This window comes from Gopherus flavomarginatus, chromosome 4, assembly GCF_025201925.1.
Source record: "Gopherus flavomarginatus isolate rGopFla2 chromosome 4, rGopFla2.mat.asm, whole genome shotgun sequence".
Classification (NCBI taxonomy): domain Eukaryota; kingdom Metazoa; phylum Chordata; order Testudines; family Testudinidae; genus Gopherus; species Gopherus flavomarginatus.
The window spans coordinates 209,388,492-209,414,080 of record NC_066620.1 but is presented as its reverse complement, the minus strand read 5'-3'; the positions used below and the strand labels follow the sequence as shown (position 1 = coordinate 209,414,080).

General features: G+C 45.2%; 1 protein-coding gene across 1 annotated transcript in view; it reads right to left on the bottom strand.

The window, feature by feature from the left end:
- Positions 1 to 211: 211 nt before the first annotated feature.
- Positions 212 to 25,589, bottom strand: part of XKR6 (XK related 6) — a 315,700-nt gene continuing 290,322 nt past the window's right edge. Inside the window, exon 3 of the mRNA XM_050948822.1 lies at positions 212 to 1,176. Within this exon, the coding sequence (XP_050804779.1) occupies positions 212 to 1,176 (965 nt within the window). The remainder of the gene's footprint in view (positions 1,177 to 25,589) is intronic.

Here is a 25,589-nt window from a genome sequence, read left to right as displayed (position 1 = left end):
GTGGAAGTTGAAATACTGTTTCTTGTGTGTAAAAAACAAAAGAAAAGTTTTTCTTTTTGTTTTTACTTACAAAACATAGAGATTATCTTTTTTTTTTATACATACAGCAGCCAGAAAGAAAGCTTATCTGAAGGTGTGTGTTTGTTTCATGATCTGTGTTTACCATAAACAAAAATAAGATCCCCTCTTTTATTTTTTTTTAAAAGGAGCTTTAAAGTGAAGACTCATATTGTAGCAACTCATACAAGAGAGGTCCGTCTCTATACCTAATACCTACAGCTGTGGGGGTGACATACTGGAGAATGTTGATAGTTCTTCTTAACCGCCTGTCTACAAAATGGGCATCCCATGCAGGGTATCTCTTTCTTGGGATGTCAATCTTAATGAGAGGGCCTTCTGGGTAGTAGGCTCGCCCAGATGGAGTAGATGGCACCATTGCTCTCACCTGGAAAACTGGCAAGCAAGTGTCAGCTGTGAGTTCCTCCTGTTGCTCCGTGACCGCTCTGGTAGGCGTAGCCTGGGCCCCCCGGTACCCAGGGGTTTCGGGTGCCATGGGCTCAACATCAGGAGGCAAAGGAATGCCCCAGAGCAGCTCGGCGCAACAGGAGCTGGCAAAAATCTTAACTCTCGGCCCCATGGGATGCAGCACACCATAATAGAAGAGCATCAAAGCTATCCCAGTAGCAAAGCTAAGAAAGACACAACACAGTGCTGGCACGGCATATGAGTCAGTAGTTGTAGGATCTCTGTAAAAATACCAAAGGAGTGTCAAGGCAGCATTCTCTGTCAAGACTACAGTGTAATATGCAAACATTCTGTATCGAGTCCGCCCTTCCTTGACATTAAACCAGCAGAAAATGTACACAATCCCTACCACCATGTTGAAGAGGATCTCCTCCCACTTAGACATGCAGAAGTCAGTCCCACCATGGATGATCCAGAAAGCCATGGCACACCAGTGGACCACTACAAAGATCCCAAAGTAGAGCTGGAAGATGGAAGCAAAGAGGGCAAAAGAGATAACTCTGGATGAGATGGTGAAGAGGCGCCAGAAGAGATGCATGAGGGCCCCTCTGTAGCTCATACTCTTCTTGTCATCCCTAGAGTCCCGAAGAAGCTTGTGATAGGAGGCTAGCACCCAAGCCAGGGACATCAGGGACGCCACAGAGGACACACCTGCCAGAAGACACAAATCCACAGAGTCAAACAATAGCATAGATAGAGAATGTCACTCACTCACTACTTTATTGTCACGGGGCAGGTATGGTAGCAAGTAATGTACAACACATTACAAAAATCTTAAGGAGTAGAGAAATGTAGAAGTATCAATATCAGAACCATCAATGAACATTTATTCTTTATCTATCTGACTCCTGCACAGGTGTATTTTATATTAGTGATAAGCCTGATCTAGAAACCCCCAAAACTGAATTATCCCCAAACTTTCAGAGCTAATGAGGAAGGATTGGAATTTGAACGTACATCGGCATTTCACAAATCATCTCCATCCTTATAATGATCTATACCACGCTCCCAGATCCAAAACCTTTCGGACATTTGAAATCCAGATCTGGATCCAAATTTTGTAGCATAGACCCATCTCTGCTCCAAATTGTTAAGGTAGCCACCAGAGGTGTCTGCTATATTGTAGTGTCATATAGTTACAGCAAAGCGTTTAATACAAGGCAGGGCTGTTATGCCTTAAACACGGGGTGAGCAAATTTTGGGACAGAGAGGGTGACCAGTTTTCTAGTAACTGTGGGTATGTCTACGCTGGGATTGGGAGGCAGAATGTGCTGTTCATGCTAGCTTTGATTGAGCTAGTGCGCTAAAAACAGAAGCGTCAGCCATGGTGGTGCAAACGTCGGTATGGGCTAGCTGCTGCAAGCATGATTCCATCTGAGCCTTTAGGTACATACATGTGCGGCTAGCCGCCTTCTGCTGCTCAATCCACCATGGCTACAGCCAAGGCCGTCCTTAGGATATATGGGGCCCTACGCAGTATTATTAAACTGGTGCCCCTATGCCGGATGGCAGCCCAAGCTCACAGCCTGGTGGGGGAGGGGGAGGAGGGACTTGACAGCAAAGGATAATGAGATGCCCAGCCTGCCTCATGGTGGCGGAGAGTCACAGTTCCCCGCAGAGACTTCCATGCACTCTCCCTCATGCAGAATGGACATGAAGAAAGTACCTAATTAAAAGCACTAAAATTTGGGAATAAAAAATGTCAGTCACAGGTTTTTTGATATGCCCTGAAGTTTGTCAGAGATTTATTTGCAAAAACTTCATAGTAAGGGTGAGTCAGCTGTCCTGCTGAATACAACATTACATATAATGGAATACATGATGCAGCTCTTCTCTGTTTTACATTTTCTTCATCAGTATTTCTAAATTGAATTTATATTTTAAATGTACTCAAATCTTAAGCCAGCATTCCAGATTACTACATATTTAACTCACTGAAACAAAGACATTCTTCTAAATTAATCAGAGAGGTTTAGTGTGTTCATAACAATGTTCATTGCTTTTAGAAAGAGGGAACAGTAATTTACTTTGTGTGATCTCCATAACAAGAGACATGGTTATGAAATTTCACCAACTTTAAAAAATATGTTTCCAAAGATTTTAGGTATAACAAGGATTTTGTCTTACTAAGGTACTGATTTTGCTGGAGGGTTCTTTTAAAACTAATTTTTCGGATAGTCAGAAGTAAAGAAAGGGAACTCTTTGTCCAGCTATCTGGAAGGGAAGGACTGTTGTCCCTTTAAGGGCTCTCTTCAGTGGGGAGTGGGGGGAGAGGTGGTGAAGGGATGGACAGAAAGGACAGGAAGACTTGGAAGCACTTTTTTTTTTAACTATAGTAATTAAAATGTGTATTTTAGATAAGGGAGGTCTTTTGAAGGATTTATTTAAAAAACTATGTCTGAAGATCCACACATTTAAGGCTAAAGATGATTGTGCATCTAAAACTCTATGCAAGCATTTTTTAGAAATGTGATTTTATAATCTTCACCAGCTCACTAATGAAATATTTTTAAAGCAAATTTTAAACTAAGGTCCTGTAGACTGATACGTTCTGTGTAAATATTACATTAATGCACAACTGTTTTTGTCAGTAAAGTCAGAAACTGACAGTATTAAATTTTTTTGGGCATAAGCTTTCGTGGACATCTGATGAAATGGGTTCTAGTCCACAAAAGCTTATGCCCAAATAATTTGTTAGTCTTTGAGGTGACACAAGGACTCGTCCTTGTTTTTGCTGATACAGACTAACAGGACTACCACTCTGAAACCTGTCAGTATATACCTTGGGGTTGGCAAATGCCTGTTAAATGGCTTTATTACCCCTTGAATGTCTCTTTAACAGTTTCAATGTTGTGCTAATAGGTCTGGCAGGCTGGAGGTTTTTTCACTTTTAACTACTAGATTCCCTCCCAAGGAAGACTCACCAGGCTAGAGCAGCCATCTGTGGGAGCCTGCAGGAAGGGTCAGAACAGGGATAGGAAAACAAGCGGTGGACACTAAGACCCAGTGGTGCCCCAAATTTTCAGGTGCCCTACGCAGCTGCCTATGTTGCCTATGCCTAAGGACGGCCCTGGCTACAGCGCTGTTTTTAGTGCACTGGCTTGAACAGAACTGGCATGGGTATGTCTGAGATTAAATTGACACCTTCCAGCTCTGGTGGGCAGATCCATACCCCGCGTGCGTATGATTTAAAATCCCAAATAAACGTACGTAGCCCTCATCATATTAACTTCTTTGACTTCACCAGCAGCGAAAACATGCAGCTGATCAGTTTTGTCCTCGGCCTGTGACCCCGCCTCCCAGAGCTAGTGAACACCAGGATCACTGCGGGTCATCGAGCTACGGTCGGGGCCTGTTCTCTCAAGGTGCGCGTGCTCCTAACACTGACTGAACCCAGTGGGAATTGAGAGTGTGCTGCACCTCACCGGGGAGGCAGCTTGGCAGCCCTTTGGCATTGGCACACTGTCTGCTGCTGACTGCTTGCTTGGAGGCACGGGCGGCCCTCCACACCCTGTGGCTTTATTGAGGGTGGAAGGCTGTCAGCACGTTGCAGGATTTATCTGGTTTGTGGGAAGACGAGCCCTGAATAGGGCTTGTGAGAGATCTGTCATCACCACCTGCCTCTTGCTGCGGCCACCAACCTCTGTCCTGAATCAGCCCTTGGAAGCATGTTCTGCATACCCCAACTCAGCATACCCTAGTGCTCTAGCACCCGGTGGTTCTCAAATAGCACCTGCTTCCTTTAACATCTTTCTTCTCCCAGGTCCCCTCTGGCCACTCCTCACTCGCCACCCTTCCAGCTGCCACAGAACATCCCCTCTTCTGCGCCCCTTCTGAGCTGATATGCTCCTAGTGGATTCAGCACACTGCTTTCTGCTGGCCTAGGCCGGCTCAGCAGTTTCCTCACAGATTTAAGCTCCCTCCCGACCCCTGTGTCTTCAATAAAGGGGTATAGAAAAACTCTCCCAGCCCAGGTTTATGGATCTCCAAAAAGAAGAGGGAAGACACAAGATGTTCCTCATGGGTCTAATCCTGTCAATATTTATTTTGTTAATGTATTTGGACTGATAAAATAACGCCCACTCAATGCTCCAGGTGCCCTAGTTGTATTTTATTGATACAATATTAAACAGACCCACCAGTTACCCCAGGACCAAACTGAATAACCCAGCGACAACATTCAGAAAACAAAGAGTAATCAATTCCATCCACCCACAAAATCGCCACCAAAGTCCCATGCGACCACTGTCCAGTCCTACCCAGTCATCAGCCCTTTATGGGTAAGGGTAAAAAGTGGACCAAGCAATGTGTTGTGAAGACTAGAAGACGCAGACCACTAGGATCTGAGGAGTTCTGTCATTGATTTCAGAGGGGGTAGGAGCAGGGTCAATATTTTCCAAAATAAAACACAAGCTGAATTTAAAAAAAACCAAAACCACAAACCAAAACTTTCAGGATTTCTTTATCGATTCCCCCAACCTCCTCTCTAGGGTGACCAGACAGCAAGTGTGAAAAATCAGGAAGGGGATGGGGGGTAATAGAAGCCTATATAAGAAAAAGACTAAAAAATCAGGATTGTCCCTATAAAATCAGGACATCTGGTCACCCTACTCCCCGCAGTGCCAACAGGAGACAAAAAAGCCACTATCCATTCCCTCCTCCCTCTTAAAAAAATCAGGTGAAATTATGCAACAACTACTCCAGGATCAGCTCTAATATTTGTAAAGCTTAAGTTGCCTGGTGTTTTTTCATGGTCTACGTGAAAGTTGATTATTTTATATAGATCTTGTCAAGGACGAAGTTACATTAAGAAAAGTACATTTTGGTGGAGAACAAACTGAGGCGATGCCAGCAGAAGTCTATATAAACCACTTTGCAATGCCAGGGTCAAATGCTAAATGGCACTCCATGCACACCAATGAAAAACACAGGGTAACATCAGGACTCTGTTAACACAATATAATCGCAGGAGCTGTATATGGAAATTGTATCATAATTAAAAGATGGTGGCAAAACATTGTGCAGAGCAGAACAGGAGGAGGGTCAAATAAATGGCTAAACGAGAGGAAACGACAAACAAAGGCAATTAAACATGGAATCAGAGACAATTTCAAGCTGGCTGAACAACTGGGAAATGCACCCGCCCTCATGTTCGCAGACTCCATCTCCCTGCTGGATTTGGGTGTGTCTGTGCCCAGTGGCAGGAAATGGGAAACAGTCCTATGAAAACTCACTCTCTGCAACTCATCTCTACTCCCCTTCAGTGGCTGTATCGCTCCCTAGGGCTGGACTGGGATGTTATGGAGCAAATCTGCATTATCCCTTTCCCCGCTCCTGTTACGGTGGGCAGGTGTCTGGTTTTCGACTGGAAAGTCTGGTCAAAATGAGGACCTGTCACTGTCCGGTCAGATCTACTGACCGGACACCCAAAGTCTGGTTACTGCAGGCAGAGAGGCGTTGAGTCATCACTCGCACCAGCCCCTACTCAGCCAGGGCTACCTCCTACCTGCATCGGGGGACTCCCTGGCTCTGCAGGTGAGTCCCTTCCGACCCATGCAGGGATGAGGAGAGAGGGGAAAAGCAGTGAGCGATGGAGGGAGGGGGAAAGAGGAGCAAACGGGGGGCGGGGACTCAGGGGGAAGGGGCAAGGCAGGGGAGGTTCAGGCACTCCTGCTGGAGTGTCCTGTTTTTAAATATTACAAAGTTGGCAACCCTATCTCTCCCCCTCACACGCCCTATCCCCAGACTTCTTCCATGTCTGCTTGTCTCTCACTGGGGCTGGAGGATTGGGTCTCCACTCCCCCACACACCACTGGCCACTTTTCTCACTGGGGCCAGGAGGAGTGGGTGTGGAGGGAACGGGATTCAAGGAATCGCCACTCCACCCCTGTCCCGGTGTGGCCTCTCACACTGCTGTGGCTAGGGTCAGAATTCTCCTCCTCTTGAGGGCTGCCCGGCCTCTTCCCTCTGGGGCTCTGTTTGCCCAGCGTCTTAACCTTTAGTGGGGTTAGTTCTTCTGGCCAGTCCCGAATGTGAAGACCCACAGGGGGAGAGGCTCATGCAGAGAGACAGCAGGCCCAGAAAGGACTAGGCCTCCCACTCTCGCTGAAGCACTGCATGCTGCCAGCCACAGTGAGGGCTCTTGGAATCACGCAAATGGGTGCAAATCTCAGCAGGCTTTAAAAAGAAAAAAGGAAAGGTGAAATCCTGGCTGAACTGAAGTCACTGAGAGTTAAGCCATTGACTTCAGTTCAGCCAGGATTTCACTGCAAATTTCCAGTTGCAGAGAAAAGCTTGAAAATGTGACAAGTGCTCTGAAAAGCTTTAAAAAAAAACTTCCAATAAATAAAAAGGCCCCAACATAATAATAATACCTGCTTCTTATGTAGCACATTTCAATCAGTAGATATCAAACTAATTTACAAAGGCAGTATCGTTACACCAAGGGGAAACTGAGGCACACAGCAACTTGCCCAACATCACTCAGTGGGCTACTGGCAGAGCTAGGACTAGAACTCATACCGCCTGAATCTCAGTTCAGTGCACTAACTTCTAGGCCATTCATGATTTGTAAACATAGCTCATGATTTTTGTAGTGCTGACTCAAGATTTGGAAAGACTTAGGCCTGACAATACACCTCTACCCGAATATAACGTGATCCGATATAACGCGAATTTGGATATAATGCGGTAAAGCAGCGCTCTGGGGGGTAGTGCTGCGCGCTCCTGCGGGTCAGCAGGTCAGCGTGTCTGGCATAATTTCTAGTCCTCTCTGAGATTTACTCCAGTTCGGGTTCTGCCTGAGTAAGGACTTGATATGGGACTTGATTAAAAAAAGAATTACAAGTGGGTAATGTAATTAATGCACATCAACATGGATTTATGGAAACTAGATTCTGTCAAAACTCACTTGATAGCTTTTTTGATGAAATTATAAGTTTGGTTGATAAGGGTAACGGGGCTGACATAATATACTTAGATTTCTGTAAGGCAATTGACTTGGTACCATATGATATTTTGATTAAAAAATTAGAACGATATAAAATTAACATTGCACACATTAAATGGACGAAAAACTGGCTAGTTGATAGGTCTCAAAATGTAATTGTAAACAGGGAAACATCACTGAGAGGATATGTATCCAGTCTTCTCAGTGGTGTCTGATGACAGAACAAGGAGCAATGGTCTCAAGTTGCAGTGGGGGAGGTCTAGGTTGGATATTAGGAAAAACTATTTCACTAGTAGGGTGGTGAAGCACTGGACTGGGTTACCTAGGGAGGTGGTAGAATCTCCATCCTTAGAGGTCTTTAAAGCTCGGCTTGACAAAGCCCTGGCTGGGATGATTTAGCTGGGGTTGGTCCTGCTTTCAGCAGGGGGTTAGACTAGATGACCTCCTGAAGTCTCTTCCAACTCTAATCTTCTGTGATTCTATGATCCTGTGGGAATCAGTTTTTTTCCCTATGCTATCTAACATTGTTATCAATGACCTGGGAAAAAAACCCCTTCATTGCTAAAGTTTGCAGATGATACAAAAATGGGGGAGGAGTGGCAAATAATGAAGAGGAGATAACACTGATTTAGAACAATCTAGATTGCTTAGTAAACTGAGAACAAATAAACTATATGCATTTTAATATGGCCAAATGTACAGATCTATGAACAAAGAATGCAGGCCAAACTTACAGGATGTGGGACTCTATCCTGGGAAGCAGTGACACTGAAAAACATTTGTGGGCCATGATGGATAATCAGCTCAACATGAGCGCCCAGTGTGATGCTCTGGCCAAAGAGCTAATGTGATCCTGGGATGCATAAACAGAAGAATCTTGAATAGGAGTAGAGAGGTTATTTTATCTCTATATTTGGCACTGGTGCAAACACTGCTGGAATACTGTGTCCATTCTGGTGCCCACAATTCAAGAAAGATGCTGATAAATTGGAAACGGTTCAGAGAAGAGCCATGCAAATGATTAAAGGATTAGAAAATGTGTCATATAGTCAAAGTCATAGAGCTCAATCTGTTTAGTAATGAGAAGGTTAAGGGATGACTTGATCACAGGCTATAAGTATTTACACAGAGAACAAATATTTAATAATAAGCTCCTCAGTCTAGCAGAGGAAGGGTTAACAGTCCAATTCCTGGAAGTTGAAGCTAGACAAATTCAGACTGGAAATCAGGATAACTGAGGATAATTAGCCACTGGAACAATTTACCAAGAGTTGTGGTGGATTCTTCATCACATGCAATTTTTAAACCAAGATTGGATGACTTTCTAAAATATCTGCTCTAGGAATCATTCTGGGGAAGTTCTATGGCCTGTGCTATACGGAAGGTCAGACTAGACAATCACAATACATGGTGGCCACTAGACCTTCAGACAGTATTACTGGTTTTTAAATCTTCTTCTAAGGGTTAGTTAAGCCAACTTTCTTGGGTGAGATTCTCAAAAGCTCTCAGTGTTGACCTATCTCTGGTCTCTTTGAAGTCAATGACTTCAGCCAATGACTTCAAGCCATTGACTTAAATGACTGCAATGACTTAATTGACATTGAAGTCAATGGCTTCAGTGGGAGCAGTTAGTTCAAAAGTGAGCACTTCTGAAAACACCACCTCTAATGTCTCACAGGTCAGTCTGGTGAGTTGATGAGCACCCCTGAGAGACACTGAGCATCTTCAACTGCTGTTCAGCATCTCACGAGCCGCACTGAGTAACTTACAAGAGGGGTCCAGCATCTCTCAGCATTATGCTCCCATCCATTTATTTCCAGTTATTTATACTGCCCCATTCACCGTAGTTTCTGAGCACCTCCCTTGTGAGGTATCCCCTTTTCACAGACGGCGGCACGAAGGGATGAAGGGATTTGCCCAAGTCACTCAGAAAGTCTGTGGCTGATAAGGAATAGCTGTCACTCTAAACAGATCATACACCTACATTACACCTACCCTCTTGGATCAGTGCATGCCGACTTTTTAACCATAATTCTGGATTTTTAGAGCCAAAAGATTTAACAGCCTGAAATGGAAGCTCTCACAGGCAAATACAAGCATCACAAGTATTAATAAACAACAATAATGAGATAAACAATCAAGAAAGGAAAATACAGTCTACCAGGAAAAACTTCCAGGGAGATCTGTCAGGCTGTGGAATGGACTCCCCTAGCAAAGGGGTAGAAGCCCCATTGCTTGGCACATTCAAAACCTGATTGGACAAAACCACCATAACATGTGCTATGGGGAACGGCCCAGTACTGGGTAAGGAAGGAACAGTGAGTGAAATTCACCTTAGTGCAGCAGAGTAGCACAAGGCCAACGCACCACTTAAGTCCCATTTTAGGCCCCAGAGGCCCTCTGCACTAGGGTGAATTTCACTCTCAATGACCTCATTTGTTTTCATTCTCCAATTTCAATGAATGACCAAGGTTGGGAGGAGACATAACAGGAGTCTAACTAAGCCCCATGGATTGGTGGAATTCGCTCCTGAAAAAATCAACATTCGCAGGTGAGACCCAAACCAATTTATTTTTCTTAAATGAAAAAAAGAAAAAGGCAAATCACAATGCAAAACAAAACCAACATGTTTGAAAAGCGTTTCGCCTACATCTGGTCTGTATGGCATTAAGCAATTACATTTAACTTTACCAATGCTCTAATGCAAGTGAGTTATCAAATTACGATTTAAAGCTAACAATATTTGTAGTTAGGCCCAGTGCTTTGCGTTGGTCTGTTGAAGAAATGTGGGAAAGGTTCTTTGAAAAGGATACATACATAGTTTCATAAATCTAACAACGTGGTTATTTTCTGTAAATAATTTTAATGTACTTACCATATCATATTCCCTAAATACTTACTGTGGTGTCTGTCCCTTTAAAACTGAAAAAGATGCCTATCAAGTTGATGCTCTATTTCCTTTTTTCACATTAATTCTCTTGAAGACTGTTCTAAAAAAATGGGAAGATACAAAACATTCTCTCAGGTGAACTGGACACCACAGTAAGTATTCAGAATGCGACATGACCCTCTCTCCATCAAGTACCGCATGATGGAATTGCCTGCTTTACTATAAAGTGCTATTGTTTGGTTACAAGACATCAACTCTCCAGAAGTTCAGCCTTCTTTGCCATGAACCTGTGCTCATTTTTTCCCCAGGTGACATATTCATCCATGGAAGTCCTAAAGCTTATTTGAAATCTGTATCAGCACCAGACTTTCTTTTTATCCATAGAGAGAGAACATTAAAAAAAAATATTCAGGGCCTGATTCTGATCTCATAATATCATGACATGAGGGTGACTCTACTGATTTCTATGCACTTATTCCCCATTTGCATCGGCATAAGCGCAATCAGAACCAGGCCTGGTGTCTGTTTTTCATTTGATCGGGAAAGATTTTTTTTTATTTACACATTTTCCTTTTCCCTGTTAGGAAGACTGCTTTCCTCCTCTGTCTGTGAGTTCCAGTCACTTCTGATGTGAAAAAGTACAATTCATAAACAATAAAGAAGTAATTGGACAAAGTATTGTGCAGTGGTGCCAACCCTTTCGTCGGGATCTCAAAACGTATTACTGACAATAGTGAATGTGGCATCACAACACCCTTCTGCAGTAAGTAAGTAGCATTATAGCGGTGATACCGATGTCTCCGAGGGTCAGTCCTGCAAGGTGCTGACTACATCAGTATGTTGAGTGACCTCACCTCCCATATAAACTTAACACCTTAGAGGAATGCTCATCTCCTTGCGAGATTAAGCCCCAAGTGACTTACTCATGCCCACATAGTGAGTCAGAGCAAGGAGTCCTGGGCTTCTACTCCTGTGTTTCAACCACTCTTATATAAATGTTGCGTATTTGAAAGCACTTAGTATTGACCTAATGCTGCTCTCATTGCATTCAATGGGGGATTTTATGCTGTTAGGACACTGAAATATGTAACGGTGCAGCCACATCTTAGGAGCAGAAAGGAGCCTGAATTGGAACCTGAAATCCGTCCTCCTCTCTGAACCTGCTCATAAATATAGTTTGGGTTCAGAGTTGGATCCAAAACTCCAAAGAGTCCTATTTTCCTCATCTGATTCAGTTTTGGCCCAAATGGCAGAAATGTCATGAGAACAGCAGATCTGGTGAGATTTCCACTATTCAGGACAGGAAATATCAGTTAATCTCAGGAGATTTCTGCCATTTGGGGAACAATTGCTCATCAGAACTAGCCACCCATGTGTGGCATTTGTCAAGTCTTATCCCAACATTAGTCTAGACCTGAATCTAAACATGGCCTCCTCACCATGACTACTAAAGAACAAGAGATTCCTGGCTGTGACCTCCATATGTCTATCTCTCCTTTATGTAATACAGACACTTGTAGGTCTACTCTAGGGTTCAAACTTCGGAGTAAAAGTTGCAGCACAGTAAGGTCAATCCCAAGACTGCAAAAGGTGGGATATGTGTGTGAAGTGTCAGTTCTGAGCCTGTTGCTAGCGTTGGTTCTCTAGACAGAGACAGCTGGAATTGGCAGCATCAAAAGAAATGGTGTTAGGTACAGCCATTGAAGTCCTAGCTCCACTGACGTCAATGGCAAAACTCCCATTGACTTTAATAGGGCCAGGACTTTAGCCAGCAGATGTAGGCAACCAGCTAGGGGTTCACTGCTGAGAAGGTGCTGAGACCACCATGCACATTCCTATCGGGAGATCTAGGGCACATTCGAGAGCTACTAGGAATCTAAATCCCGTCTTTGTGTCAGGCACCAATACGTTAAGGGTCAGTCTATGACACCAAAAGTATCAGCACCACACAGGGAGAGTTGATGTAAATAGGGATGTGCTAGCGCTACAGAATTCAGGTCTGGTTCTGAACTTTTCCAAAATTGGATAGGACTTGGGGCAGGAACCCCATCACCTCTACACCATCAGGCCAAGGACATCATGTTTTTTACCTGAATTCCCAGTGTCACCTCCCAATTTGTACGTGGAGTCAAGAACCAGCAGCAGAGGGAAGTGGGTTGTGTTGGAACACCAAAGTATGTGTGTCTGTGTATGGGAACCCGGCAGGAGTAGATGGAATGACTCTCGCACCAATCTAAAGTTCAAGCATAATCCTTATCTCCCAGCAGCCAGAAATTCTCTCTCCTCCCTGGCACTATGGCCAACAATCTGCCCCTGACAAGTTACCCAATTGCTATGTAACATGCACCAGGGAATCAGCTAGTTTCCTAAGGATTAAAGTTATTAGCACCATGTCAACTTTCAGGGTGTGATACCAGCAAAAGAGATAAAAACTGTCTGCTAATTATGGAACCAAGATCTGCAATAGCTGCAAGGAACAACTTGTCATACAGGAATTTTCAGAAATTGCAGTGTGATTTAAACGTGAGATGGGCTGAAGAGGTGGAGTTCAGATCACTCATCCAGATCAGGTTTAGGCTAGGATTTGGATTCTGGAATGAAGCAGACTAGGGTTTAGCTGTGGCTTTGGCTTCAGCAGGGCCAAGGTCTCACAAGCTCTTCTTGCGAGAGTCCTGAGCTCCTTTGAACTTGACATATAACACCACTATCTGTTCCTTGGAAAGGCCTAGATAGATTAGATAGAACACTGCACGTAGCTAAGTGGCTTAGATCTGGAAACTAGAATGTTTCTGGGTTTGGATCCAAACTAGAACCAATAGAGGAGTTCAGCTACAGGGATTTGAATCCAAACACCTGACTCCCACTCGGAGATTAGGAAAGGCTCAGCTCTCAGGTTCCACTTTTGGCCCAGCTCTACTTTAATGGATCGTTAACACAAGACAAATTATATGCAACTGTGCTATGAATCTCCATCCAACTCTCTGAAAGCATCAGAGAGGAAGTAGAAAATACTTCTTTAAACCCTGTTGTCTTTGTGAGCAGGGTGTTGAGCACGGAGCACTGTTCTCATTCCTTTTCCACTTCCATGTGAGGGGCAGCTGAACAGACCTTTTCTAAGGAACCAGTCAAGGCTGCTCTGATCATCAGCCATGGAATGGGGGTGTTATTCATGGGCAACACAAGGACATTCCCACCCTGAACCCATAGGTTTAGCATGTTGCTTCATAGTGCCCCCAGCCTTTCTCAGCTTGGGGAAGTCTGAATTTGCACTCTGGTCACCAGCATAGCAGCACATTCACATATTAAGTAGATCTTTTCTCCCTCACATGAACTGTGAGAGCTCACACCAAGGATGGAATTTGGCTCCTGGGATTCAGCTTTCAGCGGCATTCATTTACATTGTACCCTGTACACAATGAACACATGGGACCCAGAGGGTGGCAAGGTTGAACAGACAGCAGAACAGGGCTGCCCGGGGGGGGGGGCAAGTGGGACAATTTGCCCCAGGCCCCGGGCCCCAAAGGGGCCCCCACGAGAGTTTTCTGGACCCCCCTGGAGCGGGGTCCTTCACTCGCTCTAGGGGCCCCGGAGCTGCTTGTGCTCCGGATCTTCGGCGGCGGAGGGCCCTTCCGCCCTGGGGTGGAAGGACCCCCAGCTGCAGAATTACCGCCAAAGCGGGACCTGCTGCCAAAGTGCTGGGTCTTTGGCTGCAATTCAGCGGTGGGGGGCTCCGCCGCGGGTCTTTGGGGCACTTCGGCAGCGGGTCCCAGAGCGGAAGGATCCCCCGCCGCTGAATTACCGCCTAAGCGGGGGGCTCCGTGCCACTGAAGACCCCAGGCCCCATGAATCCTCTGGGCGACCCTGCAGCAGAATGACCTTGCAGCCTATGGGCTGGATCCTCAGTTGGTGTGGGTTGGAGTAGCTCCACTGACTTAAGCGGAACTACACCAATGTACATCAGTTGAGGATCTGGCCTTCAATCTTTAAATGGGACGGAAACCACTTGACAGAAGCCAATGTGGCAGCATTCTTTCCCCCAGCTTGAAACCTGCTGAGCTGGAGACGCATAACAGAGGATTGGAGCGCTGACGAACCCCATGTCAAGAAAGTGGGAGGTTAGGCAAGCATTTCAGTGCCAGTGACTGATTGCTGAATGGTCATGGGTAGGAGAAACTGATTCCTGTACCACCTGCTCTTTTCATGATTTCCTGATACTACCAGCCACCATTTTGCCTTCTTTGTGGGACAAACAAACAAAATAACCCGTGTCCCAGTTAGACTTGTGTGGATAGGAAGGTAGGAAATAACATACCAGATTAGACTGGTGCAGCCCACATAGCCCAGTACCTGTGCATGTGACAGTGGCCTGACCAGAGGTTTCAGAGCAAGCCTCTAGTGGATAATTATGGAATAACCTGCCCTTACAGGGAGTTCCTTTCTAACCCCTGTCAGTGAGTGGCTGGTTTATGTCCTAAACTAGAAAAGTTAATATCCTTCCTAAAACATTTTTTAGCAGTCCAATGCTTTTTGGATGTTCTCATTGCCCATACAAATGTCAATCCTTTTTTTTAAAAAAAATGAAGATTACTTGTGGCACCTTAGAGACTAACAAATTTATTTGAGCACAAGCTTTCGTGGGCTAAAGCCCACGTCATCAGATGCATGCAGTGGAAAATATAGTAGGAAGACAGAGAACATGAAAAAATGGGGGTTGCCATGCCACGAAAAGCTTATGCTCAAATAAATTTGTTAGTCTCTAAGATGCCACAAGTAATCCTTGTTCTTTTTGCTGATACAGACTAACATGGCTACCACTCTGAATCCTTTTTTAGAAACCTAGCAAGCTCTTGGACTTCAGGCAATGGAGTTCCACAAGTTAAATATGTATAGTGTAAAAAAGAATTTCCTTTGATCACTTTTCATCATGTTGCCTTTCAGTTTCATTGAAAGTAGAGCCCTGCGTGGGACTTTTTAAAATCCCACTCCTGGTCTTATGGCAGCGGGTCCTGTGGGACCCATGGGATCCCGGGCTCTACACCAGTCCTGCACAGAGTTATAACTGAAGGCACCATTTACGTACTGGGAGAGAAGGTGACTAGCTGCTCCTGATTTACCTGCTCTATAGACTTTGCTTATTATTTTATATGTTTCTAACATCTCCTCTGCCTCCTCTGTAAGCAGATTGCCAGATTGGATCAGGCCTGAGGTCCATCTAGCCTAGTATTGCGTCTGTGACAGCGGCCAGCACCAAATGCTTCAGAGGAACATGTAAGAACCCTGCAGCTGGCAGATGTAGGGCAACCTGCCCCCCCACCCCAATGTCTCCTAATACTCTCTAATAGTTAGAGACTGGCTTAAACCCTGAAGCATGATGTTTAGCACCCCTTCCAAAATGTTGGTTATATGGATTAGGAGAACTCTGGATATTCTCATCAAACGGGCGCAATCTTTTCAATCTCGCCTCCTGCTGAAGCTTGTCTATACCTCACGTGCCTAAATATGGCTTTGGGTGACTAACTTTGGACATGCGGGTTTGAAAATGCTGGCCTAAGTGACAGGCCCAAAGTCACTCAGAAAGTCTTCAGCAGAACTAGAAAGAGAACCACAAGCCCAGCTATCTTATGTAGTGGAGGGGGGCAGTGGCAAGAGTCGGGTGGTTGGGAAAGGAAGTTACTGTACCCTTGAGATCTGTTATAACATCCTGGCCCGGATAGAGCTTGGTATGGTCTAACTATCTACCAAAGCAACTTAGAAGCACTTATCTGCACTGCATAGAGTGACAGGAACACCACAAACATTTGTATGCAGCCTGTTATACTCTGAATAATGGGGCAGCATATACACTTAAAACAAGTTATTTATCAGAAATACTAGTGTGGATTATTTCTATAAGTAATTGTAATCACCTCCTCCCCCTCACACCAAGGTTCAAAGCTGCAGCCTTCAGCAAAGCTCCGTGCTACCGGAGCTAAAGGAGTAACTCTATTAGTTGATAACAGTAGGAGGTCATTATCCTCTAGTGGGCTAACCAGTAGAGGGGAAAAGCAACACATTCTCTTTGAACGGATTATACAGACATGTAAGTAAATTAACTCTCTGCCTGCTGCTAAACACCCCAACCTCACATAACTGCTTTTATTTATTTATTTATTTTAAAGGGAATGCCAAGGTTTCCCACAAAACATCAACAGGTAGGCCTGGCCTACGCTACACAGTTAGGCACGGCCGCCGGGGGGGGAGGCAAGTGGGGCAATTTGCCCCAGGCCCTGGGCACTGCAGGGGCCCCCATGAGAGTTTTTCGGGGCCCCTGGAGCAGGGTCCTTCACTTGCTCTGAGGGCCCCAGAAAACTCTCGCAGGGCCCGGGCCCCCAGAGCTTCTTCCACTCTGAGTCTTAGGTGGCAATTTGGCGGCGGGGGGTCCTTCCGCCCCAGGACCCACAGCCGAAGTGCCGGGGAAGACACCAGGCCCCCTGAATCCTCTGGACTGCCCTGCAGTTAGGTCAACATAAGGCAGCTTACGTCAACCTAATTATGTCAGCGTACACTTGACAGCCTTGTCCTGCCGATGTAAGTGCCCCGCTACACCGACAAAATAACTCCACTTCCACGAGAGGCATAGGGCATTTGTCGGGGTACTTAGGGAGTCAGTGTAACACTGTGTTACTTACATTGGCTGGAGCCGTGAAACTGACAAAGTGGGACAGCTGGAGCCCAGCTTCTCCCAGCTCCCAACTCCTGCTGCCTGGAGGCTTCCTACACCCTGGAGAACAGCTGGGCTCCCAAAGAAGAGCTGCAGAGAGCTGAGAGTCCTGGCTCTCAACCCCCTACACTGCCCCTCTTCAATCAGTGGAAGCGCTCCTGGTGAGACCACACACCGCCAACAGAAGGAGGGTCGTGTGGACAGTAACTACTGCAGTGGCTGTAAGCTGACCTATGGTAGGGCTGTAGTGTGGACATGACCATAGAATGCAGACCCAGAGGATGCCTCTGTTTGGAGTTGGCCAGAGGTACAGAAAGGATTAATGCCTATTACAGAAACTGCTTCAGCCACATGGTCCTGGAAATGCTTTTAGCTCACTTAAAAGAAATCTTAGAAACAAAGGATGTGATTCACACTCATTGGCTAATGTAATTGTGCTTCCTTCAGTATGTTTAGAGGACACATGTCAGCAACGCTCACCTTCGTCACCTTACCCTTTATAAATCTTTTTTTATTTTGTGAGCTGGTGCAATGTCTCAGTGTAATTGAAGGTAAGGGGAGTTGTTTCCTGCAAAGAAGAAGGAAGGAGTATCTCAACACCTGTGCAACGGTACATACAGCTGGAATCATTAAATAAGACTGGCAAAGTATGGCTGTGAGGACTGTGACACAGTGACTAAGCCTTACTTCGTGCAGCAGGTGTTGTCTTGCAATCTAATAGCAACAGGCACTACAGAAATCAAGTATAAAAGATACATTATGAACCTTTTTTTTTCAGTGCACAATGCACTCTGCAGTGGTTTAAGTGACTTAGATAAGACCAAAATTCAACTCCACTAGATCATTTAGAGTAAAGTCATACTTGATTTTTCTCCCAGCACTTTTGCCTTCCCAGAAATTCACATGTGTACAGGACAGAGTTTGAGACTGGATCTTCAATATGTTAACAAACGTCACCTTCCCAGGTGGCAGGCAGGCTTGTCCTACAGAGATCAAAACATGCATTAGTTTCCCTATTGCAAATATCCATTGCACCTTTGAGTGGCTCGTCAGCTGGCTTCTGCAATAGGGAAAGGGTTGTGTCAGATGAGCATGTTCATCTGCGAGTGCCCATGTGAAAACATGAATGTAGAGAGAGGGCCCTGAGAATGAAATCATCAGCTGCCATTTGGGACAAAAGTCATCTCGACAACAGACTTCACTAGCTCAGTACAGTTGTGGCACCTTAGAGATTAGGCTCCTCCCCCAAACTTTCCAACTGCACAAACAACCGAGCATGTCTCCGAAATCACTTGTTGAATATTCTGTCAATTTTAGCTGGATCGTTTTCAAGCCAAATTGTTGCAACTTGAATTCTTTGCTGATCGGCTGGCAGCAGTCACAGAAATATACGACGCGCTCTCGTTTTGCACATCTCCTTAGTAAAGATGGGTTCTCTGCTTTTCCAGGGTAACAGGCTTTACTGGTTGACTGACCTGAATACCAGACCCGCTTTCTAGAATCACTTTCTAGAGCAAGTGGTGGATTCCAATAGATTAATGTTCAGATACTTTACCAACCAACGAGAGGCAGCAGGCACAGTAGACTGTATATTGGAATCGTAGCCAGGCACTTCCGAGTTCTAATCATGAATCTGCCATAGTGGGACTTTGGGCAAATCATTCCACTTCCTTATGCCTCTGTTCCCTCTTTGTATGCTGCTCACAGGGAGCATTGCCTAGTTAATGTTCGCACAGTGCTTTGAAGATGTAAAGTCCATCAAGAGCCATAGTTACAAACCCCGCTACAGATTTCACTCACTTCATCGCATGTTGCGGTTGTTTTTCCTGTAAAGGACGTGTCACTTTAATCTGTGGTCATGTGGGATATTCCTGATATCAAGAGATGAGACCTCAGCAAAAGGGTCCTCACTGGAGCTGAAAGAAAAGTGAATTTGTGGTGGAGAAAACTGTTGGATTAATAGCCCTGAGGACTGAGGTGACAGCCCTGGGGACTGATCCAAAGCCCATTGAAATCAACGGAAAGACTCCCACTGACTTAATTGGCCTTTTATTCACAGAATCGGAGCAGCGCAGCAATGTAAGCTTCCTCCATGCTGCTCGCAGCCAATGTGCCTCAGGCCTGACGTACTCTAAGAGTGAGTGAGTGAGCGAGCAGAGCATTCTTCATGCTCATTGCCAGCGGCGCTGATGGCTTTTTGATGTGGACACCTGACTGCTGGGAACCGGACTGAGACAAACAATTCATTCCTAACCGGCCACCAAATAGCTCTCAGTCGTTATTGCCTGGGTAACTGGGCAGGGGACCAGGAAACAAACTCACATCTAGCAAAGCGCGTATGCCCGTGTGTAGCTTTTAGCTCACCAGTGGCCTTGCTATTTGTGTGCTGAAAGTTCTGCATATGCTTAAGTGCTTTAATGGGTCCTTGGCTCATTATGGAAAATTTGCGTTGAATCAGAGCAAATCTTCAGCACTGATTATTATCAAAACTGAAGAGTCCTCCATGATTCCTCCCCCACTTTTCCCACCCTTTTGCATGGCACCGACTGTGCCAGGTGCCTCTTCTTCACCCTATCCTGCAAAAAAGACCTGCTTCTCTAAACATGGCACATATGACCAACCTACTCGTGCAAGGAGAAACATGCGTGGCTGCTGGTGGGTGGGTCACTTTATAGGGAGGACCCTCAGAGTGGCACCAGGGATATCTTTTCAACCCCAGGCAATGTTTTGTGACTTTTTTCCTACTTGCTTTCATACAGCTCAACCAAAGGCAATGTCATCTATAGAGAGCATTAGAAAATAGGACAAGGGGACAATCCTGCATTGGCAGAAAGATGGACTGGATGATCTGACAGGGCTTTTCCATCACTAGTTTCTATGCTCTAGAATTGTGGGATACAAAAATTCCTGTACACAAAGACACCTTTCTCTTGCAGATTCCCATGAAAACGCTCTAGTAAGAAAAATGGGGGAGGGGGTTCTGCTTGTGAAGAGCAGGTGGTTTATTTAAGCCAGCTTTGACGCCTTGACAATCCTGGACTGGAAGAGACAGATGATCCATTGGATCTTAATTCCAGAATAGAAAGGGTAATCTATCGGGTCCTCTATATCCAGCTTTCCTTAGTTATGGGTTGACCTGCATAAATCAGGATGATTTAGCAGAGCAAATTTGTGGAGATGCATTAGTTTTGCAGATGCAGAATGGATTTTTGGGTCCTTTTTTTTTTTTATGCATTCTTGGAGTTCACCTGATTATTTTTTTTACCCTCTCACAAAACAGATCTTGAGCATGGTTTGGAAGACAGACTGTTGCACAAAGACTTCTGCCATTTTTCAGCATCTATTTAATGCAATTCACCTTCATGCTCACTCCTTCTTACAAGATGGCATTGCACAGCCCTTGCTTCTGAGAGTCTACTAGTGTTTGGCTGTTTGTGGGTGGTATTTTCAAAAGTCGTCAGCCTAACTCTGTTTCCATTGACACAGTGAGAGTTTTACCGTGTGCTCAGTGGGAACAGAGTTAGGTCAATCCTGAACACTTCTGAAAATCCCACCCAACAGCAAGAAGTTAACTCATTTTCAGACTTGGCTGTCCAAAGTTAGGTCTCCACAGCTGAATTTAAGGACCTAACTAGAAACTTGGCGATGAAATAGAGCTAGTTGCAAATTATCCATTGGATTTGACCTGCTCTGAGATCACAAATCTGGCCTGTTCCAGAACAAATCCTGCTTTCTGGTAGTGTATTTCCTGTTCTATGAATTTACAAACTAGTCTAAGCCAATACGTTTCAGCCTCTGGATAGTTCATAAATTGTTCTGTGCCACTATTCATTATTGTGTGTGATAGTTTACCGAAGGATACGTCTACCCTGCACAATCCCCCCCACCCCCGCCAACGAATCTCAGAGGCTGGGTCAACTGACTTGGGCTGGTGGGACTTGCATTACAGGGCTGAAAAGATTAGTGCAACTGTCCTGGAGGACACTGAAAATCGGTGAGGATAGTGGGTCTCTCTGGGAACATCTACACTGCTATTTCTAGCCCTGAAGCATGAGCTCAGGTCAGTTACCTGTCTCAGGTCAGAGCTCCGTGACTCACTGCTGTGGGGGAGGAGGTTGCAGTCTAGACTGTGGGGGAGGGATAGCTCAGTGGTTTTAGCATTAGCCTGCTAAAACCAAGGTTGTGAGCTCAATCCCTGAGGGGGCCATCTGGGGCAAAATCTGTACTTGGTCCTGCTAGAGAAGGCAGGGGCTGGACTTGATGACCTTGGTGGGGGGAAGGATGGCTCAGTGGTTTGAACATTGGTCTGCTAAACCCAGGATTCTGAGTTCAATCCTTGAGGGGCCATATAGGGATCTGGGGCAAAAATCTGCCTGGGGATTGGTTCTGCTTTGAGTAGGGGTTTGGACTAGATGACCTCCTGAGGTCCCTTCCAACCCTGATATTCTAAGTCACATGGCATGGTTACCACACCCTGGCAGGATGACTGAAACTTTTCAACAGGAGAATGAGGATTGGCAAAGAATGAATAGAGACAAGCAAATGTGGCTATTTGCCAGCACAGATGAAGACTTACAGATAACAGCTGTTATCCAGACATTCATGTGAACAAAGCCACGGTCGCACAACTGTTTGCAAAGAAGGAAGGACAAGGTATGTGAACAGCCTTTTGGAAAAGTAAGTTTGCGAATGCTTTATCTAGAATTCACACAGCTCCAGTCTAAACATGCAAGGATATAGCTTTACCGCAGAATTAACTTTGGCTTGATCTACACTTAGAACTTATACCAACTAGCCTATGTCGGCCAGGAGCAGGGAAAAAACCACACCCTTGGCCAACAGAGCTATACCAACAACCCCTGCAGTGTAGCTGCAGCTATGCTGAGAGAAGAATGCTTCTGTTGACATAGCTAATCTCATTTGGGGCCGGGGGGTGTGTTCAACAGCAGGAGTTTTTCTGCTGCGATAGGGTGTACACTGAATCTATCCTATGGGGCTATGTCAACATAGCTATACCGGCACAGGCTCTGTACCAGCTCTTACTTGGATATTGTCCTGAACCTCCCTGTCATCCACACATGAACACCTCTCACCTTTAGTGGTGCTTCTGACCCAGGCTAACGGGCCCAGCTGGGGATGTACATTAGAGCCTGGGTGCCACTTTCACTCAGGCTGGTCATCGCTCACTTTGCAGCGAGGATGCAGACTACGTCACTCAAGTGCGTACAGTCCTCCAGTGCCTTCCCTCTGTTCCCATCGGGTGCCCAGAGGGACAGACAAGTTCACCCACAGTTCACTGGCAAAGAATGATAGAGTGGCTCAGCTGACTGGAGCACAAAGAACCATGGGATATGCTCCAGTGACGTCCGGGTGGAGTGCAGCACTTGTGTGTACTTAGGGTATGTCTACATTATAAGTGCTATAGCAGCATTGCTGCAGCAACCCCACTGTAGCGCTGTAGTTTAGACAGTACAGCGACAGAAGGGATTTTTCCATCGCTGTAGTGAATCAACCCCCTACAGAGGCAGTAGCCAGGTCAACTGTGGGGTTAGATTGACCTAAGTACCGCATGCAGACAAAATTTTTCACAGACCTGAGTGAGGTAGTTAGGTCGACCTAAGTTTTAGGTATCGATCAGGCCTCAGTAACTTGGGCAGGACTTTGCAGTGTGGCTGCACACACCTGGGCTAGGCTAATCCGGGTGCAGCTCACCTGGGCTGACTTTGCAGTGAAGACATACCCACAGTTTAGATGCTTAAGTAGTCATTTAAATGCCTTAACTTTTGGCATTCCAGTTTGAAAAGTGGACCACGCACTTGCTGTAACTCTTGCTGTTCACTTCTTAAATACACATTAGGTTACATACTATTTATTATAGGAGAAGTATAGTGCACGTAGCACATAATGTCCCGGAGATTTCAACAGGGTGTTGCAAAATTAAGATTTACACTGAAAAGCTCCTTTTGGATTAACAGCAGCAATTGCCAGAGTTTTGCAGGATAAGGCTACCCTCAATAGATATACAATGCTACTTGTATAGAATACAGTAGCCTTGGTCAGACAAATTCCCAGCAAAAAGTTTACACAAAATACTCATGACATCAATGGAAGGGCATCAGTGGTTTCTCTAAATCCTATTAAGTCAAGAGGAACCACATGAGAAATTAAATATAAAAACTGCTTAAGTGCAGATTTGCTTTGAAAGTGTCTAGATAGAAATGTCAACATCTTCTCTTTATGCATTCATCTATCCAGGTGCTAATAGAGACCCCATCACTGTAGTAGCCAAAAACCATAATACACCTCTATCCCGATATAACGCTGTCCTCGGGAGCCAAAAAATTGTACTGCATTATAGGTGAAACCGCGTTATATCGAACTTGCTTTGATCTGCCAGAGTGCGCAGCCCCGCCCCTCCTGGAGCACTGCTTTACCGCGTTATATCTGAATTCGTGTTATATTGGGTCGCGTTATAGCGGGGTAGAGGTGTAATCTTATGGCACTGTGGGGTTCTGTGCTTATGGCATTTCAAATGTTTCCCTGGGAATCTGAAAGGCAAGCTGGGTTATACATTACCAATAATCAAGGAATTACAGGCTAAATCTCAGTTTCAGAAAATTTAGTGTCAACCCCCCTTCCCAATGTGTCTTCAGGCATACCTGCTTGCTCTATCTACTGACTACAGTTAGTTGCTACTGCCTTTGCCTGTTATTAGCACTTTACCATCAACACAGCTAACGGAGAGTGAACCAGAGTCTCTTCAGACTCTTGCATTAACAACCTCATCATTCATTAAGGGATAAATCCTGGTCTCACTGAAATCTACAGGGGTTTTGACACTAACTTTGCTGAAACTGAGATTTAGTCTGAAATTCCTTGATTATTAGTGATGCATAACCCAGCTTGACTTTCAGATTCCCGGGTAAACATGTAAGGTTGGAAGCTAGAAAAAGCATGCTTTTACAGTAGTTGTAAATGAGGTAGATCTGATATGGAGTCATTTGAAATGCTATAAGCCCACAGTGCTGTTTCTAGAAGGCACCTTTCAGAGTACAGTGGCACTTTCAAGTAGTACCAGTGGTTTGGCTGAAGCCTGAAAGACAGAGAATTTAGCACTGATCTTACTGCTGCCTCCTCCACTATGCTCAGTTATTGCTGCACCAGTAATAGGGAAGAGTCAACCCACCTTTGCCAGGCTACTTAGGCATAATAGGGTGGGTTACAGAATGGCAGCCTTCTAGTGAGGCTATGAACTAAAAAGGGACTTTGGAAATAGCAACATCTGTCTAAAGCCCTGTGCAGAGAAAAGGATGTGACTAGGCCATGGAGGGACCTGGAACCAGCTGTCTTCCCTCCTATATGGCTCAGAAACGACTTACCAAAACAAGAGGCCAGACTGCAACCGTGGCTGAGCAGCTGATCCGGCTAGACTGCCATTTCAGAGAAGGAGGAGGTGGATCTTAGGAAAGTGTGGAGAGAGAATCCTTCCACGTATGTTGTCAGGGGTGCACAGGGGTTGAGTCGGGATTTCCAGCGGATTCACAGCCTACAGGACTAATCCAAGCATGGATGATGAAGCATGGCTCCCGAAAAGCCACACGGGTTTGGGAGTAAGTGATCACCTCCCATGTGAATGGGAGGGGGAAACAGGGGCATTCACTGACAATTTTGTTTATGGGCCCGTGGCAGAATCAAACCCAGTTTACTCTCCCAGAAGTGACTTGAATCTGCAGCACTAACAGCAGTAAAAAACTGTTGTCAGCAGATAGGAGTCAAAAGTCCACAGGGAGCCAATACATTGAGCAAGACGGTGACCTTTTCTACACAGTCACTTTTTAATATTACCTCCCTTTCCTTTGGTTATTGTCTCTAAGAAAATCTTGGATGTTACTTCCTTGATGGTTTCTCTTTGTATTTCATTTATTTTTGCATGGTAATGTGCTTGAGGGGGAAAGGTGTATACAACTGGATTGACAAAGTGCCAGCCAATCTTGTACCTTTGCAAGCAATGTGGCATGCTTAGCAAACTCCTCGTTCACCAAGCTTTGCAGTGCAGATGTTAGCAAAACATGCAGCCCACTCAGTGCAGCATACTGGTCAATGGAGTCGAACCACTTATGCCAATGGTGAATTTGGTCCTGCATCTACTAAGGCAATTAAGTGTTGCTTAAGACAGGTTTTGCTGTCTGTATATACAACGCTTGGCATGAAAATAGCAGCACTTACCGATGGTTAGCACACATGGTGTCTGAGATAATACAGTTTTCCTCTATTATTAGACTAGTTCAGAACTGTGGTACCAAAAAGCATGTTTGAACTCATGGCAAAAGTTGACTTTTTAAGGATGACCACCTTGTCTGTATCTATGAAATGTAGTACTTTATATAGCACTTTACACAGTCCAAACACGGCACAAACATTTACCACTTGATCCTCACAACATCCCTCTGAGGCAGACATGTTTTATTGTCCCCACTATGCAGGCGGGAAGACTGAGGCAGAAAAAGGTTATGTGATTTGCCCAA